This window comes from Scyliorhinus canicula, chromosome 5 (assembly GCF_902713615.1).
Source record: "Scyliorhinus canicula chromosome 5, sScyCan1.1, whole genome shotgun sequence".
NCBI lineage: Eukaryota > Metazoa > Chordata > Chondrichthyes > Carcharhiniformes > Scyliorhinidae > Scyliorhinus > Scyliorhinus canicula.
The window spans coordinates 180,291,062-180,315,943 of NC_052150.1; the positions used below are offsets into that span (position 1 = coordinate 180,291,062).

At 45.2% G+C, this 24,882-nt stretch overlaps 1 protein-coding gene across 5 annotated transcripts in view; it reads left to right on the plus strand.

Annotated features, from left to right (window-relative positions):
• acbd5a (acyl-CoA binding domain containing 5a) overlaps window positions 1-24,882 on the plus strand; it is a 185,278-nt gene that overhangs the window by 66,247 nt on the left and 94,149 nt on the right. For all 5 annotated transcript variants that reach the window (XM_038798182.1, XM_038798184.1, XM_038798186.1 and 2 more), the window contains one exon: window positions 3,222-3,294. In XM_038798182.1, the coding sequence (XP_038654110.1) occupies window positions 3,222-3,294 (73 nt within the window). The remainder of the gene's footprint in view (window positions 1-3,221; window positions 3,295-24,882) is intronic.

The following is a 24,882-nucleotide window of genomic DNA, read 5'->3' on the forward strand; positions in this document are numbered from 1 at the left end:
GCTCTTAAGGCAGTGGAGGTGGTGGTTGTGATGGATGCGGAGAAGGCCTTTAATTATTTGTGGGAGGTGTTAGGAAGATTCGGGTTTGGTCAGGGCTTCATTGATTGGGTGCGGTTGCTGTATCAGGCATCAGTCGCAAGTGTGTACACCAATCAACGGTTGTTGGGCTATTTTAAACTGCACTGGAGGACAAGGTAAGGGTGTCCCTTCTCCCCGCTGTTGTTTGCTCTGGCCATAGAGCCATTGGCTATGGTGTTAAAAGCTTCCAGGAACTGGAAAGGGCTGGTCCGGAGGGTGGAGCATTGGGTTTCACTTCATGCGGATGACCTGCTTCTGTACATTTCTGACCTGTTAGAGGCGATGGGGGAGATTATGCGGATCTTGGAGGAATTTGGCAGGTTCTCTGGGTATAAATTGAATATGGGGAAAGGCAAGATGTTCGCGATCCAGGCGAGGGGGCAGGCGAGGAGACTAGAAGAGCTGCCGTTTAAAATGGTAGGAAGGAGCTTTCGCTAACTGGGAATCCAGGTGGCACGGGAATGCAAGACATTGCGCAAGTTAAACTTGTCCCGGCTTGTAGAACAAATGAAGGAGGACTTTAGGAGATGGGACATGCTCCCGCTGTCACTGGCGGGGAGATTACAGACCGTGAAAATGACAGTCCAGATTTCTATTTGTCTTTCAGTGTCTCCCCATCTTTATCCCGAGGGCCTTTTTAAAATGGGTAACTAAGGCGATTTCAGGCTTTGTGTGGGCGGGTAAAACCCCACGAGTGAAGAAAGTGTTGTTGGAGAGTAGTCGAGCGGAGAGTGGGTTGGCGCTGCCAAACATTTATAACTACTACTGGGCGGCTAATATAGCCATGATTAGGAAGTGGGTAGTGGGGTGGGGGGAGTCGGTGTGGAAGCGAGTGGGTAGTGGGGTGGGTGGAGTCGGTGTGGGTCTGTGTGGGAGCGAGTAGAGGCGGCATCGTGTAAGAACACAAGTTTGGGGGCACAGATAACGGCACCTCTGCTGTTCTCACCGGCCCGGTGCTCCACAAGCCCAGTGGTAGTGGCGACTGAGAGTTTTGGGGCAGTCTAGGAAATATAGGAGAGCGGAGGGAGCATCAGTCTGGGCCCAGATTTACAACAACCATCGGTTTGTGCCGGGACGGCTGGATGGGGGGTTTCAGAGATGGCAAAGAGTCGGAATTGAGAGGATGGGAGATCTATTTATGGACTGGGTTTCTCAGTCTCGAGAATAAATTTTGCCCTGAGAGGGTCAATGTTAGGGTTTGTCCGGAGGTGGCAGCCGTTCGGCGACTTTTTCGGAGAAATTAAAATGTCAGCAGAGGCAGAAATCTAGGGGGGGGGGGGGCAGTTAGGCTATTGTTTCATTGCTTGGGGGTGCGAAGAACGTGATAGGGATGGAAATGTTTTTTATGTACCATGTTTATGCTGTAGTTATTATTATAAAAACCACAAATACCTTAATAAAATGGGTGTCGGCAATGACTAAGGTGCTAAGGGGGTTTATGGACCTCATGGATTTTGGGAGGGGGGGGTGGCCCTGTGGAGGTTTGGGAGGCTGAGGGCGGAGGAGTTTTCATACTTCTCTCATGCATGTCGTGTGCACTCCCAGATTGATTTTGTTGTGTTGGACAATACGTTGCTGGTGGGGGTGGCCGACTTGCAGTATTGGGCGATTGTGGTTTCTGACCACACACCACACTGGGTGGATTTGCGAGTCATGGAGGGGGGGCTTCCGAATATGATGAATTGTTACTAGGTGGCAAATATTGCCATAGTTAGGAAATGGGCCTGGGGGCCTTCAGGTGTTTTGGGGGGGGGGGGGGGGGGGGGGGGGGGGTTCGTCATGAGGATGGATGGAGGCGGTGTAGTGTAGGGGTACGTGTTTAAGGGCTTGTTGCCGCCTTTTACCGTTCTCACCGACCAAGCAATCTGTGAGCCCAGTGGTGGTGTCGGCCCTAAGGGTGTGAGGGCAGTGCGGCAGCATCTGGGGCTGGAGGGCACCTCGTTGTGGCCGCCGATCTGTAATAACCATGGGTTTGCCCCAATGTGACTGGACGCGAGGTTCCGGGGGTGATGGTACGCAGGGATTGAGTGTTTTAACGATTTGTTTATTGGGGCCAAATTTGAGGAGTTGGAGGCATGAGTGCACAGGGGAATGTCATGAAGTACCTGTCGGTTCAGGACGTTGTAAGGAGCGAGGTGTCGTTCTTTCCTGGGCTTCCGCCTCTGGGGTTGCAGGATAAGGTTCTGTTGGAGGACAAAATAGGGGAGGGGAGGATGTCAGATGTTTAGGAGGAGTTGATGAAGTGGTTGGGAGCCCTGGCGGGAGTTATTAAGAGGAAATGGGAGGAGGAGCTGGGAGGGGAGTTGGGGGCTCAGTCGAGGGCAGAGGGTGAACACATCCTCGTCATGTGCAAGGTTAAGCCTCATCCAGTTCAAAGTGATGATAGCGCTCGTGATGTTGGAATAGGTTCTTTTGAGGGGGTCGAGGATAACTATGCGTCGGGGGGGGGGGGGGGGGGTGGTCGGGTCCGCAAATCATGTCCCCATGTTCTGGGTGTATCCAAGACTGAGGAATTCAGGCAGGGATTCTCGAATGTGATGTCGAAAGCTGTTTGGTGTGAAGGTGGTTCTGAGTCCAGAGGTAGTGATGTTTGGGGTGTCTGAAAACCCTGGAGTCCAGTGGGTGAGAGAGGCCGATGCTTTGGCTTTTGCCTCCCTGATCGTCCGGAGACAGATTTTGGTTGGGTGGAGGGACTCGGAGCCGCCGAAAGCGGGAGTGAGGGTGAGCGATCTGGCAGAATTCCTGAGACTGGAGAAGGTTAAGTTCGCCTACAGGGATCGGCAAATATGGGTTCACCGGAGATGGAGGCCATTTATTAATTTCTTTAAGGAGGTTTGAGAGGTCAGCAAGGGAGCTGATAAGGAGTTATACTGGAGAAGGCAGGATGTGAGGAGGGTTTGGCGTCAGGGGAGCAAGGAAGGATGGATGTTGGTTGTTGACTGAATTGTTTGGTTGTTCTTCATGAAAATGCCTTGAATAAAAATAGTTTTAAAAATGAAATTTGCTTGACCATAAATCAGTTCCTCTGAACATTAACGATTAAATTTTAAAGCGAGGTATGGTTTAGAGTGGCTGAAACTTCAAAATTCGTTTGCATTTTGTCATATGTCATTAACAGAAATGCCTTCCTGTGTTTATTGTAGGGATGCTTGGAATTCCTTGGGCGACATGACCAAAGAGGAAGCCATGATTGCCTATGTTGAAGAAATGAAAAAGGTAGGATAAATTGTGACATAGGTTTTTGAAGTTGTTGCACTTGTTGCTTACAACAGTGATCAATTTCTCTGTGAATCACGTACTTTTCTTTGAGGGACTCCTGTAAATGTTGCGTTCCCCAGAGAATTTCAGTGTTAACTTAAGATAGAGTGTATTTGTTATCCCAGGAGAGGCTGTGTTATTGCTGTGCAAGCTGTTTTTAATAGAGCAACAGAAATAACATGCAAGCCAGTGAACAAATAAATTGAGTTTGGGTAACTTCTGGGATCCCCTTGTCTCCTGAGCCCATAGACTCTAGAAAATCAGAAAATAGGAGACTTGCTAAATACTTTGTACTGATCTTCACAATGGTGGTGTTAAGTACCAGCAATATAAGGAAATGTAAAAATAAACAAAGGAGAAAAATTTACTAGATTGAATATGAGATTATAAAACAGTAAGGAAAAATAGAGGTTATAAGGAAAGACAAATTACCAGGACCTGATTTTTTTTTCTCTATTGCATTTTATTAGAAAAAAAGGTCATGCACGTCTAGAGCTCTCTGATTCAGATATTGAATCCTTGAATTGTAAAATTGTCAATGCCATTTAAGCAGGATAGAAGAAATAAAGTAGGAAATTATAGTCTTTTAAAAAAATTAATTCATGGGATGTTTAAAGTTTGTAAATTATCCTTGGGTCTGCATGGTTTCCTCCAGGTGCTCGGGTTTCCTCCCCCAGTCCAAAGATGTGCTGTTGGGTGGATTTGCCATGCTAAATTTCCCTTCAATGTCCAGCTATGTGCAGATTAGGTTATGACGTTATGGGCATCGGTCTGGTGGATGGGCGAGTGTAAATAGGTAGAGTGCTCATTCGAAAGATCGGTACTGACTCGATGGGCTGAATGGCCTCCTTTTGAGATTCTATGATTCTACGTGGGTGCTGCTGGCTGAAATAGCATTTATTGCACATCCATAAATGCCCTTGCCCTTAGTTCCATTACAGAGGCCATTTAAAAGTCAATGACATTGCTGTGGATCTGGAGTCACTTGCAGACCAGGCCAGGTAAGGATGGCAGATTTTCTTCCCAAAAGGATTTCCCTATTAGTGAACCCGATTGTGTTTTACAACAATTGAATGGTTTCATGGTCATCATTAGACTTTTAATTTTTTTAGCCTAATATGATAATCTTTTATTATTGTCACAAGTAGGCTTACATTAACACTGCAATGAAGTTACTGTGAAAAGCCCCGAGTCACCACATTACAGCGCCTGTTCGGGTACACCTGAGGGAGAATTCAGAATGTCCAATTCACCAAACAACACGTCTTTCAGGACTTGTGGGAGGAAACCAGAGTCCCTGGAGGAAACCCATGCAGACATTGGGACAACGTGCAGACTCCACACAGACAGTGACTCAAGCCGGGAATCGAACCCGGGGCCCTGGCGCTGTGAAGCAACAGTGCTAACCATTGTGCTGCCGTGCCTGTTGTGGGAAAGGTACTCTAATGTATTATTAAAGAAAAATTAACTGAACACTTGAGAAATATGAACTGGTTAGAGAGAGCTAACATGGATTTGTTCATGATAAATGATAAACAAATCTAGTTGAATTTTTTGAGGCGATAACTAATGTGGTAACCAAGCGAGTGTCTCTGGATGTTGTTTATTCATTTATATTAATTTACAATACCCAATCTTTTTTCCAACTAAGGGGCAATTTAATGTGGCCAATCCACCTACCAAGCATATCTTTGGGTTGGGGTGTGACCCACACAGACTCGGGGAGAATGTGCAAACTTCACACGGACAGTGACCTGGGGCCAGGATCGAGCCCGGGTCCTCAACGCCATGAGGTGGCAGTGTTAATCATTGCGCCACCGTGCCGCCAGCTCTGGATATTATTTAAATGCACTTCCAGACATCATTAGATAAGCTTCAACTTAAGAGCGTGTTAATGAAATTCAGAGTGCATGGAATTGACGCAGCCTATTGATGTGGGTAGGTTAGGAGGTCGGAGACAACTTAATGATAATGGGTATGTTATCAGTTTGGCAAGATGTGATTAGTGATGCCACTGAGATTTCTCTTGGAGCTGCTGCTTTTCAACATTTATAAATTACTTGGATGAAGGTAAAGTGAGCCAAGTATCCAAGTTTGTTGACGGGGGCTGGTTTAGCACACTGGGCTAAATCACTGGCTTTTCAAAGCTGGCCAGCAGCACGGTTCAATTCCCGTACCAGCCTCCCCGAACAGGTGCCGGAATGTGGCGACTCGGGGCTTTTCACAGTAACTTCATTGAAGCCTACTCGTGACAATAAGCAATTTTCATTTTTCAACAGCCAGCTAATTGCCACGCAAGTAATTCAAATGGGAACAAAAGTTGCAAAGGGACATGCCTAGATTAAATTAATGGGCAAAACTGTGGTAGTTTGAGTTCAGTATGGTTAAGTGTGAGATCATCCACTTGGGGCCCAATAAAGATCAGGATATTTTCTAAATAGTGTAAATCTAAGAATTGTGGAGTAGCAGAGAGATTTATGGGAGCCAGGTACAGAAACCACAATGCAGGTGGACATGTACAAGAAATTAAAAGGTCTAATGGAATGTTGAGCATTATCTCAGGAAGTCTGGAATACAAAGTTATGTTACAGTTATATAAACTCTGATTAGGACGCATCTGTTATTGCATTCAGTACTGGCCACTGCAAAGGAGGAAAGATTATTGACCTTGGAGTGGATACAGTGTAGATTGAGCAGAATGATACTGGGACTGAAAGAGGTTAATTTTAGGACAGGTTGCCCAGAATAGAGTTATATTCCCTTGCGTATAGGAGATTAATAGAGGCATTTAAGATGATTAATTGAATTGGAATAGTGTATGGCAAGAAATTATTTCATCTGGTGGATGAGTGTAGAATAAAGAGGCATTACAAACATTCGACATCCCCCAAAAGACGGCTGAGGCTAGGTCGATTGACAATTTAAAGGTTGCAATTAGTAAGAGATTTTCGTTAGGCAAGGCTATTGAGGGTTACAGGATGAAAGTGAGTTGATGGAGTTGAGATACAGATCTGTTAGATTTTTTAAAAATACATTTACTGTACCCAATTCTCTTTTTCCAATTCAGGGGCAATTTAGCGTGGCCAGTCCGCCTACCTGCACATTTTTGGGTTGTGGGGGTGAGACTCACGCAGACACTGGGAGAATATGCAAACTCTACATGGGTCGGGATCGAAACCCAGGTCCTTGGTGCCATGAGAGATCTGTCAGATCTAATTGACTGGCGTAACGGGCACAGAGCTGAATAGTCTCCTCTGATTCCTATAGTTTGAAAGCCTAATATCTGCAACAGTGTTTTTCAAACTTTTTGTCCTGGGACCCACTTTTGCCAACTGGCTGATTTTCAGAACCCAGGCCAGCTGACCTTCGTGACCCATGCCGACCGAACTTCGTGATGCATGCCATGTTCGCTTATCTTTAATGTGAAAAGGGCCCTCACGTTCTCACTTGAATCGGGTTCAAAAGAAGAGGGGGAAATGCACATACCAGGTACAGACCAGCCAGTTCCATTTTCATCTTTACGAAAACGGAAAATCCAACCTCGCACATGTAGGTCATTGTGAATAGGATTTCATAGAATTTACAGTGCAGAAGGAGGCCATTCAGCCCATCGAGTCTGCACTGGCTCTTGGAAAGAGCACCCTACCCAAGCCCACACCTCCACTCTATCCCCATAACCCCACCCAACACTAAGGGCAATTTTGGACACTAAGGACAATTTAGCATGGCCAATCCACCTAACCTGCACATGTTTGGACTGTGGGAGGAAACCGGAGCACCCGGAGGAAACCCACGCACACACGGGGAGGATGTGCAGACTCCGCACAGACAGTGACCCAAGCCGGGAATCGAACCTGGGACCCTGGAGCTGTGAAGCAATTATGCTAACCACTGTGCTACCGTGCTGCCTGAAGGGCAATAGCAACAAAATGTTTGTTTTACTCAGCACTGGATACTCGTGGGAGATGCTACACTGGAATGCTGGAAGCCTCGAGGACTTTTGGTGCGTTTTTCATATGGTGTCACAGATCCGTTACAGCAGCGTAGTCTTTTTGTTTGTTGTCAGCTCTAAGCTAATAGTTGATTCTGGGGTCTCAACCTTAAAAATAATTTTTCACACACCACTTCCCTTTCAGAAACTTCGCCACTCATTTTCCAGTACTAGCCTGCATATAACACACATGGGCGATGCATCCTTATTTGCATTGGCACAATTGGCAAAACCATACCTCAACGCACCTTTATACTGCTTTGTTCCAGAGTTAAGTTTCTTCTTTGTAGGCTGTTAACCAGGGGCCCTGGAGCTCTCTACAGAGCTAACACCAGCACTGCTCTGGCCTGCACTGGACTCTCCTGAGGCAGCTCTCTGCAGATTCTGTTGAGTTCCTGCCCAATAGGTAACCAGCCTTTGAGTCTCCGGCTGCCTCTTTTACGAAAACCATTAATCTTCACAGTTCACTTGCCTTGCTTGCCAGCAGCTGGAAGAAGGGAGCAACTGTGCTCCATGATTTGGCGCAAAAGCACATACCTGGAGGGCGCATGAGATTAGTGTGCATGTTATGGCATGTGACTTGCTCACGGCTGCAGCTTCTGGCCGGAAGACGCCACACAGCCTCATTTATTTCCATTTAAAAGGTGGCAGTGGCTGCCATTCTTGATGCGAAAGTCAGTAGCGTCTGTTCATAGAATCAAAGAATCCCTACAATGCAGTCGGAGGCCATTCAGTCCATCGAGTCTGCACCATCCTTCTGAAAGAGAGCCCTATCCCCATAACCCCACATAACCTTTTGGACACTAAGGGGCAATTTAGCAGATCAGCCCACCTAACCTGCACATCTTTCGACTGTGGGAGGAAGCCGGAGCACCTGGAGGAAACCCACACAGACATGGGGAGAAGGTATAAACAGACTGTCGCCCAAGATCAGAATCAAACCCGGGTCCCAGGTGCTGTGAGGCAGCAGTGCTGACCACTGTGCCACTGTGTTACCCTTTTTTGTTAGTTTACTTAATCCAAAGTTCAAATTTAGCAACAAACTTCAAACCAACTTTTGAAAAAGGGCATTGTATCTAAATATTTACCCCTCAAACCATTAATGAATGCTGTGCATTAAATGTTCCCTCGGATAGATCGGATTGTCTTCATGTTGATGATAAAATGACTTGCCGCAATACAAATATGCTCGCAAGGTATCCTCAGTTGGTTTCAAGTTTTTGCCTTCCATCTCTTCAAACAACCTCTAAGCAGTTTCTGCTTCTTTATGCCGAAGTGCAGAAATAGTATCTCCGTAATTCCTTGGTGATGGGTTAATCATTTTTAAAAATGTTTTAAACTAATTATTTTTGTTTTTCCAGGTAAGGGGCAATATCGTGTGGCCAATCCACCCACATGACACATCTTTGACTTGTAGGGGTGAGACCCACGCAGACACGGGGAGAATGTGCAGACTTCACACAGACAGTGACCGGGGTTGGGGTCGAACCGGGGTCCTCGGGCGCCGTGAGGCAGCAGTGTTAACCACTGTGCCACAGTGCTGCTGTGGGTTAATCATTTTTTGATTTAATCTAAAAACATCCCAACCTCTTTCCAATGATCTGTCTTGCTAATGCCACTGATGACGACGCTGTACGCTCCAGTGTCCAATACAAGAAATCTAGTTTGCATAATGACAAATTTTAAGTCAAGGAACTCGGGGCGGCACGGTGACACAGTGGTTAGTACTGCTGCCTCACGACGCTGAGAACCCGTGTTTGATCCTGGTCCCAGGACACTACACGTGTTTGCACATTCTCCCCGTGTCTGCGTGGGTGTTAACTCCACAACCCCAAAAAGATGTGCAGGGTAGTTGAATTGACCATGCTAAATTGCCCCTTAATTGGAAAAATAAATAATTCGGCATTTTAAATTTATAAAAAAAAAAGTTCAAACAACTCACTCAGATGTTGCTTTTGGGCACACAATGCCAAGTACTTAAGGATGAGTTCATACTCAACCACCAGTTTCCATTGTCACAAAAATGCCACAACGTCAGCATGAGTAGACAGTAGTTTTTCTATCATGCTTATTTCAAAACAACTTTTATTGTACCCTTCTTCAATTCATCTAAACTTAAAGGCTTTATTCAAACTGACGTCTTACAACTTTAGTTACATTTAAGTGTTGCCCCTTTGGCTTTTTGCAAACTCTGCACTTTTTGTGGTTGCCCCAACTGTAAATAAAGAAAACGAAGAGCGAGTGTCGCCCCTGTGAGCAGTTCTTTCTTCTTAGCGTTTGATGCTTTCCCCTTGCTTCCATCATTCTGTTTGTGCTCAGTTGACTTAAAACTTTTGACGAGGTGCACAGCTGTGGGGCAATGCAACAGGGTAAAAGCCTCACTGCACCTTGGTGCGGTGCGAGCAGAGACCCAATGACACACTGCAAACAAGATACAATGCCGTGGACATGTATGTAACATGAACATTTGACAAAAGGATTCTAATTGATAAATTTGGAGCAAAATCTGTTACCTAAAATTTGCTCTAGTTGATTTGGAAAAACTTGCTATATATCGTAGAATTGGGGCAGCACGGTGGCCTAGTGGTTAGCACAACCGCCTCAAGGCGCTGAGGTCCCAGGTTCGATCCCGGCTCTGGGTCACTGTCCGTGTGGAGTTTACACATTCTCCCCGTGTCTGCATGGGTTTCGCTCCCACAACCCAAAAATGTGCAGAGTAGGTGGATTGGCCATGCTAAATTGCCCCTTAATTGGAAAAAATAATTGGGTAATCTAAATTTTAAAAAAAAAATCGTAGAATTTACAGTGTAGAAGAAGGCCATTCAGCCCGTTGAGTCTGCATGGCCCTTGGAAAGAGCACCTATCTGGGCCCACGCCTCCGCCCTATCCTAGTAACCCCACCTAATTGTTTGGACACTAAGGGGCAATTTAGCATGGCCAATCCACTAACCTGCACATTTGTGGACTGTGGGAGCACCCGGAGGAAACCCACACAGACATGGCGAGAAAGCACAAACTCCGCTCAGTCACCCGAGACCAGAATTGAACCTGGGTCCCTGGAGCTTTGAGGCAGCAGTGTTAGCCATTGTGCCGCTAAGCTAGCATTGTTTTGCACGGCGGTGACTGGATCGGGGCATGCCCTGTGCGGTTGTTTGGGGGGGGGGAGGGTTTAGGGGACCCCCTTATACTGAATTAGGGGTGGGGCGTCACGTTGCGGGCTCGAGAGATCGGGACGCCATTTAGAAATCATGTCCTGACCCCTCATTGTATTGAGGAATTCTGGCGAGCACAACTCCTCCGTGCAGAAAACTGGGGTAAGTGCGGCTTCATTGGGGAGTTCCCCGCTGACGCCTCTGATCTACCGGGATGGGCATTAGATAGTGGGGGTTTCCGCCGGGAACTACCCGGCTAATCTCGCATGCGAGGGGACTCTGTCCCCATTCAATTAGATCACGCCCAAAGACTCTTATCTTTTCTAACATTATTTTCTCTAACATTAACCCCTTCTCTCCTCTGTGTTGTCCGTCTTGTGTGTGTCTGGGGTGGGGGCGAGTTTAAGTGAGGGCGGCGGCGGGGTTAGGAATTATTAACCCATTGAATTTTCTGCATATTTCATTATAAGTTCTTTTATAAATAAAAAGTAACTGTTTAAATTTGCAAACCTGGTGACTGTAATTATTGGGCAGCCAAGGACCAAAGATTTTGGATGTTTTTCTGCGAATTATTTGTTAATCCAATTGTGTTGCAACTCTTGGTCAAGGAGAGGCTGGAATTGACCATGACCTAGCCCAGGATAATTTGGGGTCTCGGGTCTGTAAATTTTGTAATGGCAGACGGCGACAATTAGGTTACAGTATCAATTTAAAAAGAGACAACAGATTTGTAATGATATAACAGGATGGCTCTGCTAAGGGTTTTATTCAGGTGGACGACTTGCCTTAAAACGGCTTCAAAAAGACAAACTAGTTGAATTGCAGGGAATTAAATAGAGGTAACAGCTGTAAAAGGTCCTTCCTGTTGACTCCCTTACTTCCCCTTTCTTTATTTTTGCTGTTATCATTTTTGATCCAAGGATGCTTAATGAACATGTATCTTTTAAGTCTAGCAGCAAAGAGATTAAGGAATTTCAAAAGTTGCAACATAGTATGTGGTGCTAGTTTTCAAGCAACAGAACTCCGACACCGTGGCACCGAGAGAGGGGTTAGACTCTGTTTGATTGGTTAGCTGGTGGCCAATGAATTGCAGTGGCCGTGACATTGATCATTATGAAGTACTTCGAGAGGTTGGTCGTGAGACACAGAACACAGAACTTCCTTTGCCAAAATTTTGGTGAGTGAGGGTTCCTATTCCCTCACCCACCAACAAGAAACAATCTTTCATTATTTATAGTCAGGTCCCCTGGTTTTATTAGCTGTTGTACTGTCTGCTTATCTCCCACTGATAACGTTGCTGCTGTTCAAGAAATTCTGGGTCCTGCCTCTCTCAATTCCCATTGGCGGGAATCACTCACATGGACTGTGGGAGCCCATAAAACCATCCTGCTATTTAAGATTAATTACTGTTCACTAGTGTAAAGATGGTTGAAGCTAATGATGGATCATTTATGGCACTTGCCTGAAAGTCCTTCGACTACTTCAGTCACCTCACTGGAGCCATCCATTGGTTGCAGAAAAAGTTCTATTTTTTTCTCTCCTGGGTGTAGAATAAGGAGGAGGGCTGGAAGAATTCAAAGATAATTTTGGAAGACATAACCATTCTGAGAGATGATGACACATTTAGGACCTCGACCAGGAAAGGGAATTGTCATGTGAGAGTACCTTTAAGAAATGGATGTTTAAGAAATGTACCTTGAACAAATAGGTGTTTAAGAAACGTACCTTTTAAGAAATGGGTGTTTATCAGTGATGTCAGAGTGTGGGTAGAGCTGGGCTGTCTGTCAGCTTTTTACTTCTGTTTTAGGCTGTTTGCTGCAGGGTGTGTTTTAGTTTTGTTTTCAGTGTTGGAGCTGAAGCCAGACAGAGCAGGTGTACTGTTGATCTCTCTGCCATGAAAAGACTATCTCTTGATCATTTGGTGAATTCAGAATTATAAATATTTGCGACTTTAACCTGATGTGCTTCTGTTTAAAGGTTTTTTTAAAAAGTCTTCTGGATGTTAAAAGGACAGCTTACGGATTACTTAGTGTTGCATTCTTTGGGGGTTGTATTTGAATTAATGGTTGCTAATATGTTCACTGTTTGTTTCAAAAAGGTTAACTTGAGTTAATCGAATAAACATTGTTTTGCTTTAAAAAATACTTTTCCGTTTCTACTGTACCACACCTGTAGAGTGGGCCGTGTGCTCCCCATACCATAATCGTATTGAACGTTGTGGGTCAGATGAACTCTATGATACACTTTGGGGTTCTCTAAACCCTGGCCCATAACAAATTGGGGGCTCGTCCGGATAAAAGTCTATCTGTTGGATTGGCTTAGTGAACTTACAGACAGCGAGGGGTGAGCATATTGTGGTTGCTTTCAGGTGTGTTATTTTAGTTTAAGGAGGGAGTGTGTTGTGGACAATGGCTGGCTCTTTCAGAGGCTCTGATGTTTTTGGGGGTGAAGACGGTCACACGCAGTACCTTACGGACAGAGACTAAAAGCTGACTGTTAGATTTGGCAAAAACGTTGCAGTTAACATTACCTGACAAAATGCGAAAAGATTAGGTCATTATGGCGGTGGCTAAGCATTTAAAGTTGCCTGAGATACAGTTTGACTCATTGGAAATGGCAAAAATTCAGTTACAAATTAAACAAATGGAACCTGCCAGTAACCTTTAAGTAAATCCAATTTGGAAATAAAAGCTTGTTGTCCCACTTTCTCAATGCAATCCTCCAAACGTGGGATAGAATAAGAGTCCGTTCTTGTAACTGCATTAGCCTTTCTATAGTCCACACACAACCGTTGGGTACCATCTGGTTTAGGTACCATCACTATGGGTGAGCTCCATTGGCTGCAACCCACTTCAATTATGCCATCTTTAAGCATACTCTCAATCTCTTTGTTAACATGGGCCAATTTTAAAGGGTTAAGTCTGTATGGATGTTGTTTGATTGGAATAGTATTTCCCACATCTATAAAATGTATAGCCATTTTAGTATTTCACAATTTATCTCTACAAATTTGCCCGTATGATATCAATAACTCTTTCGGGTCAGTCTGTTTTTACTCTGGAAGGTAACTCAACAATTTACCCAATTTTTAAGAACATCCTCGTTTTCCAATTTAATTTGAGTTATGTCAAATTCAGTCAACTGGAAAAAAGAAATTGGAGACGTAGATGTTTCCACAAATATAGGTGGCAAGGTGGCACAGTGGTTAGCACTGCTGCCTCAAAGCACCAGGGATCCAAGTTCAATTCTGGCCTTGGGTGACTGTGCTTTTTCTTCCTGTCTGTATGGGTTTCCTCCAGGTTCTCCGGATTCCTCCCACAATACGAAGCTGTGCAGGTTAGGTGGGGTTATGGGGTAAAGGGAATATGACATGAGTGGGCAGAGGTAGGGTGCTCTTTCAGAGGGCCAGTATAGATTTGATGGCCCAAATGGTCTCCTTCTGCACTGTAGGAATTCTGTGATTTTTAAAATTTATTTTCTCTTTCCAAATCAAACAGCAATTTACCAATTTAAGTTATCACAAAATGCTGCACTGAGCAAGGATGTGACTATTTACTCCAGGTTTTATACTGCATACAGTGTCATAGCATAATTCAAAAGTCGTGTGGGAGAGGGGCAATGTTATTTCATAGTTTCTGTGTATCTGAAGCCTTGTGTCATTTTAGCGTGTGACTTGTAGTAAATCTGTTTCTAATCAATATGAAGTCATAGTTGACAACACCTGTTCTTGCCAACATTCTATAGTATTGAAGTGTTTTTACTCATTTCATTTGGCATGGCTCTTGGCTTGCTTTCTGCAACAGGCCCTGGCCTTTTTTGGAAGGATTACATTAAGATTATTTTTATAACCAAGTGCATGCTTTTATTAGAAGTATGCGCAAATGTACTGGGAATGCAGCATTTTGTATTTCAAGGGTCGTATTTGCCATTTATTCAGTGCTGCAACTGAACTGAAGCGAAATGTGGGCATTTGTATGAAGGTGTAAGTTAATTATTTGCTCAAATTAACATCTCAAACTGATTTTCTTCAATGAAACATTTCTTCATGTTTAACTACTTTAAATCAAAAAGCTTGTACAAAACCTGTTTTTGCTCTTTTGTTTCTGTTTTGAAAGCAAAATTATTCTAGGAAAACAAACCCAACTTACTTCACAGAAATGTAAGTAAAGAAAAATGAATGATAAGCTAATGGAGGCAGAATTAAGATGGCTAACTAAAGGTTTGGTCAAATTGGCTGATTTTAAAGTGAGTTCTAAAGGAGGTGAAAGATGGAGAAGTTAGTGGAAGAAATTCCACAGCTTGGGGCCGATGTGGCTCAAGAAGTCTTTTCAGCATCAACATAAAATTTCATAAAACACATATTTTTACTTTTACTAGTTCCTCTAAGCATATCGTTACGATACGGTAAGGGACTAGTAATCTTTTTGTTAACAGTAGAGAAAAGGTTTTAAATCCCAGTTACCCACTGAGAGTAAACGCACAAGATTCCATGGCTCTAAACAAACAGAATAGTACTGTACAAATCAGAAAAATAAAATGATCAAAAATATCTAACTTGTACCCGAGCATTCAGAATTGATGAATTAACAGGCAACCTATGTTTGAACACACCACACTGCACATTAAATGACAGATACAATCCCACTGATTTCTCAACAACCCACCAAACTTCAATAGTCACTGTGAATCACTAGAATCTTCTAAAAACTCCCTCACGAGGGATTTCAACTCCTTGCTTTTGAAGATCTAGCCTCTTGAGTTCCCTCAAAGTCCACAGTGACTCATATTGCCACAATGACAGCTCACGTCCCAATATTTTAATCTCTTCTGTTGAGACTGTTCCACGGGATTTACAAAGCTGCACTCCTGCCTTGATTTACTGGCACACTTACAGCTCTTTCACAGATCACTAGCTTCACTAAGCTGGCACTGCCCTAGGTTTCTCCAAACTCCAGTGTCCCAGCTGCACTGAGCTACAAATGGCTCGCAGGGCTTCTCTTGAGTCCAAACTGCCCCCAGCACGGAACCAGTGATCTTTCACCACCTCAGCTCCCGAGGGATTCTGATTGCCCTAATTGCCTAGAGCCTGCTAAGAGCAGCACCTTTTCGGTATCCTCTTCCCCCTGCTGTAGACCACTCAGAAAAATTGAGTTGTCTTAAGCTCCATCATTCTTCATCACAATGGAGCAGTTCAGGATTTACTAAATGCTCCAGTTCCAACTCTCAAAACAAAACATCTCTTGGGACTGCATTTCTTTGTGAACAGTGTAGACATCACGTCTCCAGGTTCTCCAGCTAGTTATGGTCATCTGCTGTTTTAGGATCTCGCCTTTCAGCTGTTCACCCCTTAAGTCAATATGGCACAAACCCTTTAAGTGCAGTGGACTCCAAACTGTTTTAGTTGCATTTTTAAAAATAAATTGGGAGTGTCCAATTCATTTTTTCCAATTAAGGGGACATTTAGCGTGGCCAACTCACTTACCCTGCATATCTTTTGGATTGTGGGGGGCGAAACCCACGCAAACACTGGGAGATTGTGCAAACTCCACACGGATAGTGACCCAGAGCTGGGATCGAACCTGGGACCTTTGCGCTGTGAGGCAGCAGCACTAACTAACACTGCGCCATTTATCACCTTTTCTACAGTTAAACTTTTAGTCTTCCAAGAACTAAACAGTTCACCTGGATGGGTGAGGAGTTTGCAGAATGTGGCAGAGATCAACAGAGGGCTGAGAGCCAAAGTAGAAGATCTGGAGAACAGGTCACAAAGGCAGAATCTGAGGATCGTGGGTGTGCCTGAAGAGGTGGAAGGTTGGAGACCCACAGAGTACTTCACCGGCATGCTGGCGAAGTTGACGGGGGAGGTGGAGGACCCCTCCCAATATGAATTGGACAGGGCCCACCAGTTGCTTCAGGCGAAAACGAGAATGGATGAACTGCCGAGAGCTGTGATCATCTGCATTCACAATTTTCAAGTGAAGGAGAAGGTGCCGAAGCAGGAGGGGGAATGGGAAGGCAATGGTATAAGTATACCAGGATCTGACGACGGAGCTGGCAACTAGATGGGCAGCCTTTGGTTGAGCTAAGACGGCATTGTAGAAACGCAACATGCGGTTTGGTGTGGTCTACCTGGCGAAGCTGAGGGTCGCGCACAACAGCAGTGACTACTACTTGAGACGGAGGTGGAGGAGTTTGTGAAGACAGAAGGCCTGGGACTGGACTTGTTTTAGACTTTGAGGTTTTTTGATTTTTTTTTCTTCTTTATGTTCTTTCCCTTTATGGATGTTACGTTTAACTCTTGTTAATAGATGTTTTGACTGGGGTGGTTTGGGAAGGATGGTTGGGATTGATGGTTGGTTGGGGTTTGTTTGGGCATAGGGTGTTGGGAGTATGAAAGAGGTGAGTGTGGGGGCTTTGGAGCTAGTGTGTTTTTTTGATGTGGGGGAGGGACTCTGGCAGGGGCTGCACGCTAGCAAACGTAATGTTGGCTAGTGAATGGGAGAGAGGCGGGGGAGGTGCTGCGGTCATTGGAACCTGTAGGGCAGGTTTTGATGGGCATGAGAGGTGAATGATGGGGAGGTGGGGATGATTCTGATGGAGGGGTTTCTGGGAATGGGGGGGGGGGGGAAGAGTTGGCTGGGTGACAGTGACTAGGGCCGGGCTGAATCTCCCCTGAGTGGTGGGGCCTAGGGGGATGGCCATGGAAGGTAGTAAAGGTAGGGGGGGGGCGGGGTTGAGAGACCCCCAGTCAGAGTGGTAACTTGGCATACACGCGGGTTGGGGAAACCGTGTTTTCTCTCACTAAAGAGGGCCTGAAAGCGGACGTGGTATTGTTACCGTGTTATTGTTTTCATTTTTTCATTTCATTACAGGAGACCCAGCTGAGGGTAAAGGACCAGATGAGGCTGAGGAAGGGCTGAGTGACCCAGATGGCGACAGTAGCGGGGGGGGGGGAATTGGTATATGGTGTTGGAGCCGAGGGTGGACAGGTCCCAGCCATCCTTGCTATGGAGTGACTGTGTGTGGCTGTCTGTCATAAGAGAGATGGGGGAGCAGGACCCGTGGAGAGTTCTACATGTGCAGGATAGGGCTGTGGAGGAGGAAGGAGTTGCAGGCAAAGTTTGATCTTCTATCCATGGGGAGAGGGGTTCGACAGTTGAGGCGAGCGAGGGGAGTTGTGTATGAGCATGGTGAGAAAGCCAGTTTATCGTTGCCGGGCCAGCTCTGTCGGATATTGTGCGGATTAGGGATGGAGCGGGAAGGTTGGTGGTGGCCCTGGATCAGGTGAATAAGGTGTTTGAAGACCTTTGTAGGGACTTGTATAAATTGGAGCCACCGGAGAATGAGTCCGAGATGAGAGAATGTCTGGGGCGACTGCAGTGTCTGGAGATGGGAGATGTTGCACGTTTTACTTGAGTGTATTACGCATTTATTGGAGTGTATTAACACGTCTCCGTTTAAAGGCCGTGTGCTTAACACTACTACAGCTCTGTGTATGTAATTTCTGCTCGGAGTCGCCAGGTGCCGTATTTAGACACCTCACAAGTATATCAAGGTCAGGTTCAAAGTAATAAAACTATACACCGATTAGTAAGTTCAAACGATTGATATTTATTATAACCAATATAATAAATACGCATGCATACGCTAAAGACTAATACTTATTTCTACTATTAAACGACTAAATACTTACCTAAGTAGGAACCAGCAAGGTCAGGGGACAAGGCCTTTATTCCTTTCTGGACTGCACCTTCTGTTCTCTAATAGTCGGCTAGAGTATAAGCAATGCCTGGGTCACGTAGTGAGCGTCGTTTTGGCACTTACTGAACGATGGCTGGTGCTCAACGGCCGGTGATGAAAGACAGGATCTGGAGGCTGGGGTCAGAGTCAGGATGCAACAGCAGATCTGGGCCGGAGTCAACAGCGGAGCCGGAGCAAAACAGCAGATCTGGGCCGGAGTCAACAGCGGAGCCGGAGCAAAACAGACAGAACCATGTGCGGGGTCTATCTTTATAGGTCCCCCAAAGTCCGTGCCTCTTCGGGGCGGGCCTTTACCTGTCATGTATCGATTGGGTCTTTTCCCAATCGATATTTTACAAATCCCCCAATCTGAGGGCCTCTTCTCGATGGGTGGGGCGGTCTCTTTGGGTCTTTGTGATGGATACTTATGGTGCCGTTTCGTCTGGGCCTCTCTCAAAAGTATCCATTCATATCTAAATGTTTCTATTGTGGTGGCCTGGATCTTGATCACCTCATTACTATGCAAATCGTTGTTGCCATTTACACCTTAAGCTGAGATCCTGCACCTGGCCATAAACTGTTTTTTGTACGTGCAGAATGCTAATTAGCCTTCTGCAAACTGCTTGTCCTGGCTAAGACTGTTTTCTCCCTGCAGCCTTAGCAGTTCTCCATTTTGGTAGCCCAGTGTCCATCTTAGGTGGCTACAGAGAGGAGGAGAGGGCCAAATTGGAGGAATGAATGGGGTGGAGGAAGTGCAGGCAGCAATAGGGAATATGCAGTCAGGCAAGGCACCAGGGCCATATGGGTTCCCAGTGGAGTTTTATAAAAATTCAAGGAAAAGTTGACACCGATGATGGTAGAAATATTCAAGGAAGCAATGGTAAGGGGAGTATTGCTGGTGAAGATGAGGCAGGGGTCCATCTCATTATTACTCAAAAAGGATAAGGATCCAGTGAAGTGTGGGTCATACAGGCCCATTTCTCCACTGAATTTGGATGCAAAGATATTGGTGAAGGTGTTGGCGATGAGGTTGGAGGAGTGCCTTCCGAAGGCGGTGGGGCGCATCGGACGGGGTTAGTCGAGGGCAGGCAGCTGTCGTCAAATGTGCAGTGGATGCTGAATGTGGTGCTTTCTTTGGCAGAGGGACGGGAGCTGGAGGTGCTGGTGGCATTGGATGTGGAGAAAGCATTTGACAGAGTGGAGTGGAGTGGAGTTATTTGTTTGCAGTGCTGGAGAAGTTTGGGATTGGGCTTTTGTGGCATTGGAGAAATTGTTTTCAAGGACCCAACAACGTGTGCAAACGAACAATATGAGTTTGGGATACTTTCCAGTATTTCGGGGATTGAGGCAGGGAACCCCCCCTGTCCCCTCTTCTGTTTGCGCTGGTGATTGAGCTTTGGCCTCTGCGTTGAGGGGCTCGGGCTTATGGAAGGGGATAGTGAGGGGGAGGGGTAGAGCATGAGTACATGGATGAACTGCTGCTGCACATCTCGGACCCGAGCTCATCAGTAAGGGACTTCAGTTGCTAAGGGAATTGGGCATTTTCGAGGTGTCTTCTCCAGATGCAAGGGCCGGATTGGGTGGGTTGCTATTCTGGATAGCGACAACTCATTTTAGGTATTTGGGGGTGCAGGTGGCACGGGACTGGGCATGACTTCGTAAAATTAATTTCACAAGCCTGGTGGGGAGGGTGAAGGCGGACTTGGTGCGATGGGATAGTCTCCCCTAGTCGCTGGCAGGCCGGGTGCAGGCAGTAAAAATGAACATTATGCCAAGGTTCTTGTTTCTGTTCCAGTGTCTGCTGGTCTTTTTGCCAAAGTCATTCTTTTGAGAACTGGACAGGATGGTCTTGCCATTTGTGTGGACAGGTAAGGTAGCTAGTATAAGCTAGGCGGTGCTACAAAGGGGGGAGCAGTTGTGGGGTTTGGCCCTTCATAACTTGTTGTACTATTACTATTACTGGGTGGCAAATGCAGAGAAGGTGCGGGGCTTGGATGGAGGTGGGTTCTTGTAAAAGTTTGGGATGGAACGCTGGCAACGTCGCTGCTACCATTCACCCTGGGGAAATATTCGGGTAGTTCTGTGGTGGTAGCCAGGCTGAAGATTTGGGGACAATTCCAACAGCACTTCAAGTTGAGAGCCGGTTTGAGGGTGATGCCGATAAGAGGGTATCATGGATTTGAACCAGGGAGGATGGATGCGTGGCTTCGAGGATGAGAGGAGAAAGTGGTGAAAGAGATGAAAGATCTGTTTTTGGAGGGGTGGTTCGCAAGCTTGGAGGAGTTGGAGGTGAAGTATGGGCTCCAGGGTGAGGAGGGGCTTCAGATATATGTAGGTGCGGAGGTTCACAAGAAAGTCTTCCTGAACTTTCTGGTGGTGCCGTCATCCTCGTTGTTGGAGTGGGTGCTGTCGCTGGGGGGCTGGAGAGAGGTCATTTTGACGATTAATGGTAGGATCATGGAGGAGGAAAAGGGGTCTATGGACGGGATTAAGGCCAAGTGGGAGGAACAGTTGGGGATGGTGTTGGAGGAAGGATTATGATGCAAAGTGCTGCGAAGGGTCAATGCATCAACCTTCTGCACGATGCTGGGGTTGATTTAATTAAAAGTGGAGTACAGGGCATACTTAACAAAGGTGAGGGTGAGCCAACTGTTTGAGGGGGTGGAGTATAACTGTGAGTGGTGTGGAAGGGGCCCAGACAATCATGTCCACATGTTCTGGTCCTGCCTGACATTGGACAGGTATTAGGAGTCGTTTTTCAGCACCATATCTGAGGTTCTATACGTGGATTTGGAGCCGGGTCCTCCTCCTGGAGTTGTAGACTGATGTGGGGGCAGATTTTTTAGCCTTCGCCTCGTTGATCACTCGCAGGTGGGTCCTGTTGGGGTGGAGGTTAGCTTCTCCACCCTGTGCCTTGGTGTGACTGGGGGATCCAATGGAGTACCTGTGTTTGGGGAAGGTGAAATTTGCTCTGAGAGGGGCAGATGAGGGTTCCACCAGAGATGGGGTTTGTTTGTCTTACATTTTGGGGATCTGGTTGCCGTCAAAAGGTAGGGGGGGGGGGTGCATTTAGGGGAGCGGGCGGCGTTGTGGTTGGGTTTATTTGTTGTTAAAATATTAAAAATTTGAATAAAAATATTTTTTTTAAAAATAGTCTGCTTCACCATTCAATGAGATCAAGGCTGATCTTTTACTTCAATATTATTTTCCTGCACACTCACTCAAATCCTATTGAAACAAAGGCCAACATACCATTTGCCTTCCTAACTGCTTGCTATACCGTCATGTTAGCTTTCAGTGACCCATGAACAAGGATACCCAAGTTCCCTTTAGATTCAACACTTCCTGGCCACTCACTGCATTACAACAGTTATACATTCCTTTCTGGCGCAAAAAACCAAGAAAAACAGTCTAATCATGGCTAACAATTGAAATTAAGGGTAGTATTGGATCCAAAGAGGATTCATATAAAGTTGCTAGAAAAAGCAGCAAGGTCGAGTTGTTTCGAATTCAGCAAAGGAAGACCAAGCGATTGATTAAGGGGGAAAAATAGAGTAGGAGAATAAACTTGCAAATAACAAAATCACAGTCCACTTTTGTGAGTATGTAAAAAAAAAAATGATTACTCGAAACAAATGTCTTCAGTCTGACATTCTTACAGTCTGAAAAGGGGAATATATAATAGCAAACGAGGAAATGGCAGAGCAATTAGGCAACTGCCTTAGTTCTGTATTCACAGAAGGAGACACAAATAGCTTTCCAAAAATGTTCTTGAACCAAGGATCTAGTGAGAAGAAGAAATTAAAGGAAATTGGTATTACAAAAATATAGTGTTGGAGGAATTAAAGGGACTGAAAGACAATTAAATTAACAAGGCCTGATGATCTACATCGTAGGTACTGAAAGAAGTGACCATAGAAATGTGGATGCATTGGTTGTCAACTTCTAAAATTCTGTAGGTCCTGTGTTACGACCCTGGTGGATGTTACTACTGGACGGGAGGTCCCAGAATGTAACCCAAACTCAAAAGAATGTAGCTTTAACTTTTTTCCCCCGAAAATATAGATGAACAGAGTCACCGGAATGCCATTTAGCTTTTAACAACAAAGCAAAAAATTTATGAAACATTAAAAGTTTGACTCCAGTACAATACTCCTTCACTTCCACTTATCTTCACAGATGTACACTGATTAAAGGACAACACAGGTTACAAAATATATCTTATGCTATAATGTTATAAGTAAACACACAGTCCCTGTAATCCAACAGGTTAGCTGTTATCAGATGCGCCGCCCTACTTTGTCCCTGTAATCCAACAGGTTAGCTGTTATCAGATGCGCCCTACTTTGTAACTAAGTGGATGATGCCACCAAATCGATCATGTGGATTTCCCTACAAACCCCATCCCCAGATGATGATGATACTGTGAGCCAACTGGTCTCCCTGGATTCTGGCTTCCGCTTTTCAAAAAAAATTAATTTAGAGTGCCCAATTTGGTTTTTTTCCAATTGAGGGCCAATTTAGCATGGCCAATCCTGCACATCTTTTGGGTTGTGGGGGTGAGACCCATGCAGACATGGTGAGAATGTGCAAACTCCACATGGACAGCAACCCAAGGCCAGGATCGAACCCGGATCCTTGTGCCGTGAGGCAACAGTGCTAACTACTGTGTCACCATGTTGCCAGATTCTGGCTTCCACAGGAGGGGTTTGAAACCACATTCTCAAAAAGACACACCTTAGAATCTTCTTTCAAATAATGCTTTCTCTTGCTGTTTTAGCAAGGATTCATTTCCACGTTTTCCAACTCTCTTCAGTATTCTTTGTCTTGAATTACCACATGCATTGAAAGTTCCTGCACCTCAGATACTCAGCCCCCAACAAATACTATTGCTTCAAAGATTGGAAATAAGGACACCAGATGGTGTGATTGCTTCAGAGATCTGGCTTTTCTCCAGCCAACATCATCAGCCCTGTTCCTCCCAATTCTGTCTTTAACTTCAGTGAACAGTATCCTGCTGAGATTCCATTTCCTGATTTCCATTTTACTTCAATGTTCTTGGAAACTTCTCTTCAGTTTATAGTTTCCATAATTAGCTGTTAATTTCTGGGACTTGTTTTATTGTCCATTACTCCTTTTATAAATTTTCCTTCCAGCAGGATTATGAGAGCTACCATCCTTTCTCAGGATGAGCTCCAACTTTCTTGAGGTCGGTTAAAACACAATCACAAGGTCTGTCTTTCCTAAAGTGACCCTGGTTGCTAAGTGACATTTAATTCTTTCTCCAAACTCGTGTTTATTTTTCACGTCTGTTACAACCCCTGCAGAGGTTGTGGACCATCCGGTTCCCTGTGACCTCCACAGAGTACGACCTTCCCAGGTAATGGGGTGCGTTTTCCCCTTTAAGAAGTGGAGGGACAGAGCTTCCCTTTAACAAGGGGATTCCACATAGTGTGAAACCCCGACCTGAGTGAAGGTCGGGCGGCCTTCAGGGAGTGGGGAGAGAATTAGTGTATGTGTCAATAAACCAGTAATTTTTCATCCTATCCTTCGTTCCACGTGTGTTCACTCTGTGGATTCTACAACGTCATGAACACTCTCAGCACAATCTAGATACTATTTGGGCTGAAAGCAAAATTCCCTGTACGTGCAGACCCTTTCTCACATAGAAGCACTAAGTTGAACTCATTTAAATCTATACCTTATTTCTAAGACTCAACAATACGTACATAGACCACTTAAAACTAGTCTGTTTCCTGACATCTGGAACTGTCCTGGCAGACCAGAGGGTGGCAAATGTAACCCTACTATTTAAAAAATGAGGGAGGGAGAAAAAAGGGAATTACAGACTGGTTAGCCTCACATCAGAAACAGGGAAAATGCTTGAGTCTATATAAAGAATGCGATAACTGGGCACTTGGAATATATCACAGAATTCAACAAAGTCAGCATGGATTAATGAAAGAGAAATCATGTTTGAGAAACCTATTGAAATTTGAGGGCGTAATCGGTAGAGAATGTATGAGGTTGAAGCAGCACATGTGGTGTAATTTGATTTTCAAAAAGCTTTTGAATAAGTCTTGCATTAAAAGATAGTGCGCAGAATTGAAGTACATGGGATTGGGGGGGGTTATATATTGGCATGGATTGAGAATTGGTTAACAGACCGGAAATAGAGAAATAGGAGCAGGAATAGGCCATTTGGTCCTATGAGCTTGTTCTGCCATTCATTATGATCGTGGCTGATCATCCTGTTCCCCCACTGGGGCCAACATTTGTTGCCCATTCCTGAGAGCATTTCAGAGTCAACCACATTGCTGTGGAGTCATATGCAGGCCAAACCAGGTAACGACAACATATTTCCTTCCTAAAAGACATTAGTGAGGCAGATGGGTTTTTACAATAATCGACAATGGTCGTCATTAGGTTTAGAATTCCAGATTTGTTTTGCTGAATTCAAATTCCGCCATCTGCTCTGGTGGGGTTTGAACCCATGCCCCTAGAGCATTAACCCGAGTCTCTGGATTACTAGTCCAGTGGCAATACCGCTATGCCACTGCCTCCCCAGTAAATGGTTTATCTCATATCCTTGGACTGTGACCCCTGCTTCTGGACACCCTCATCTAGGGTAGATGCAGGAACATCCTCCCTGCATCATCCCTG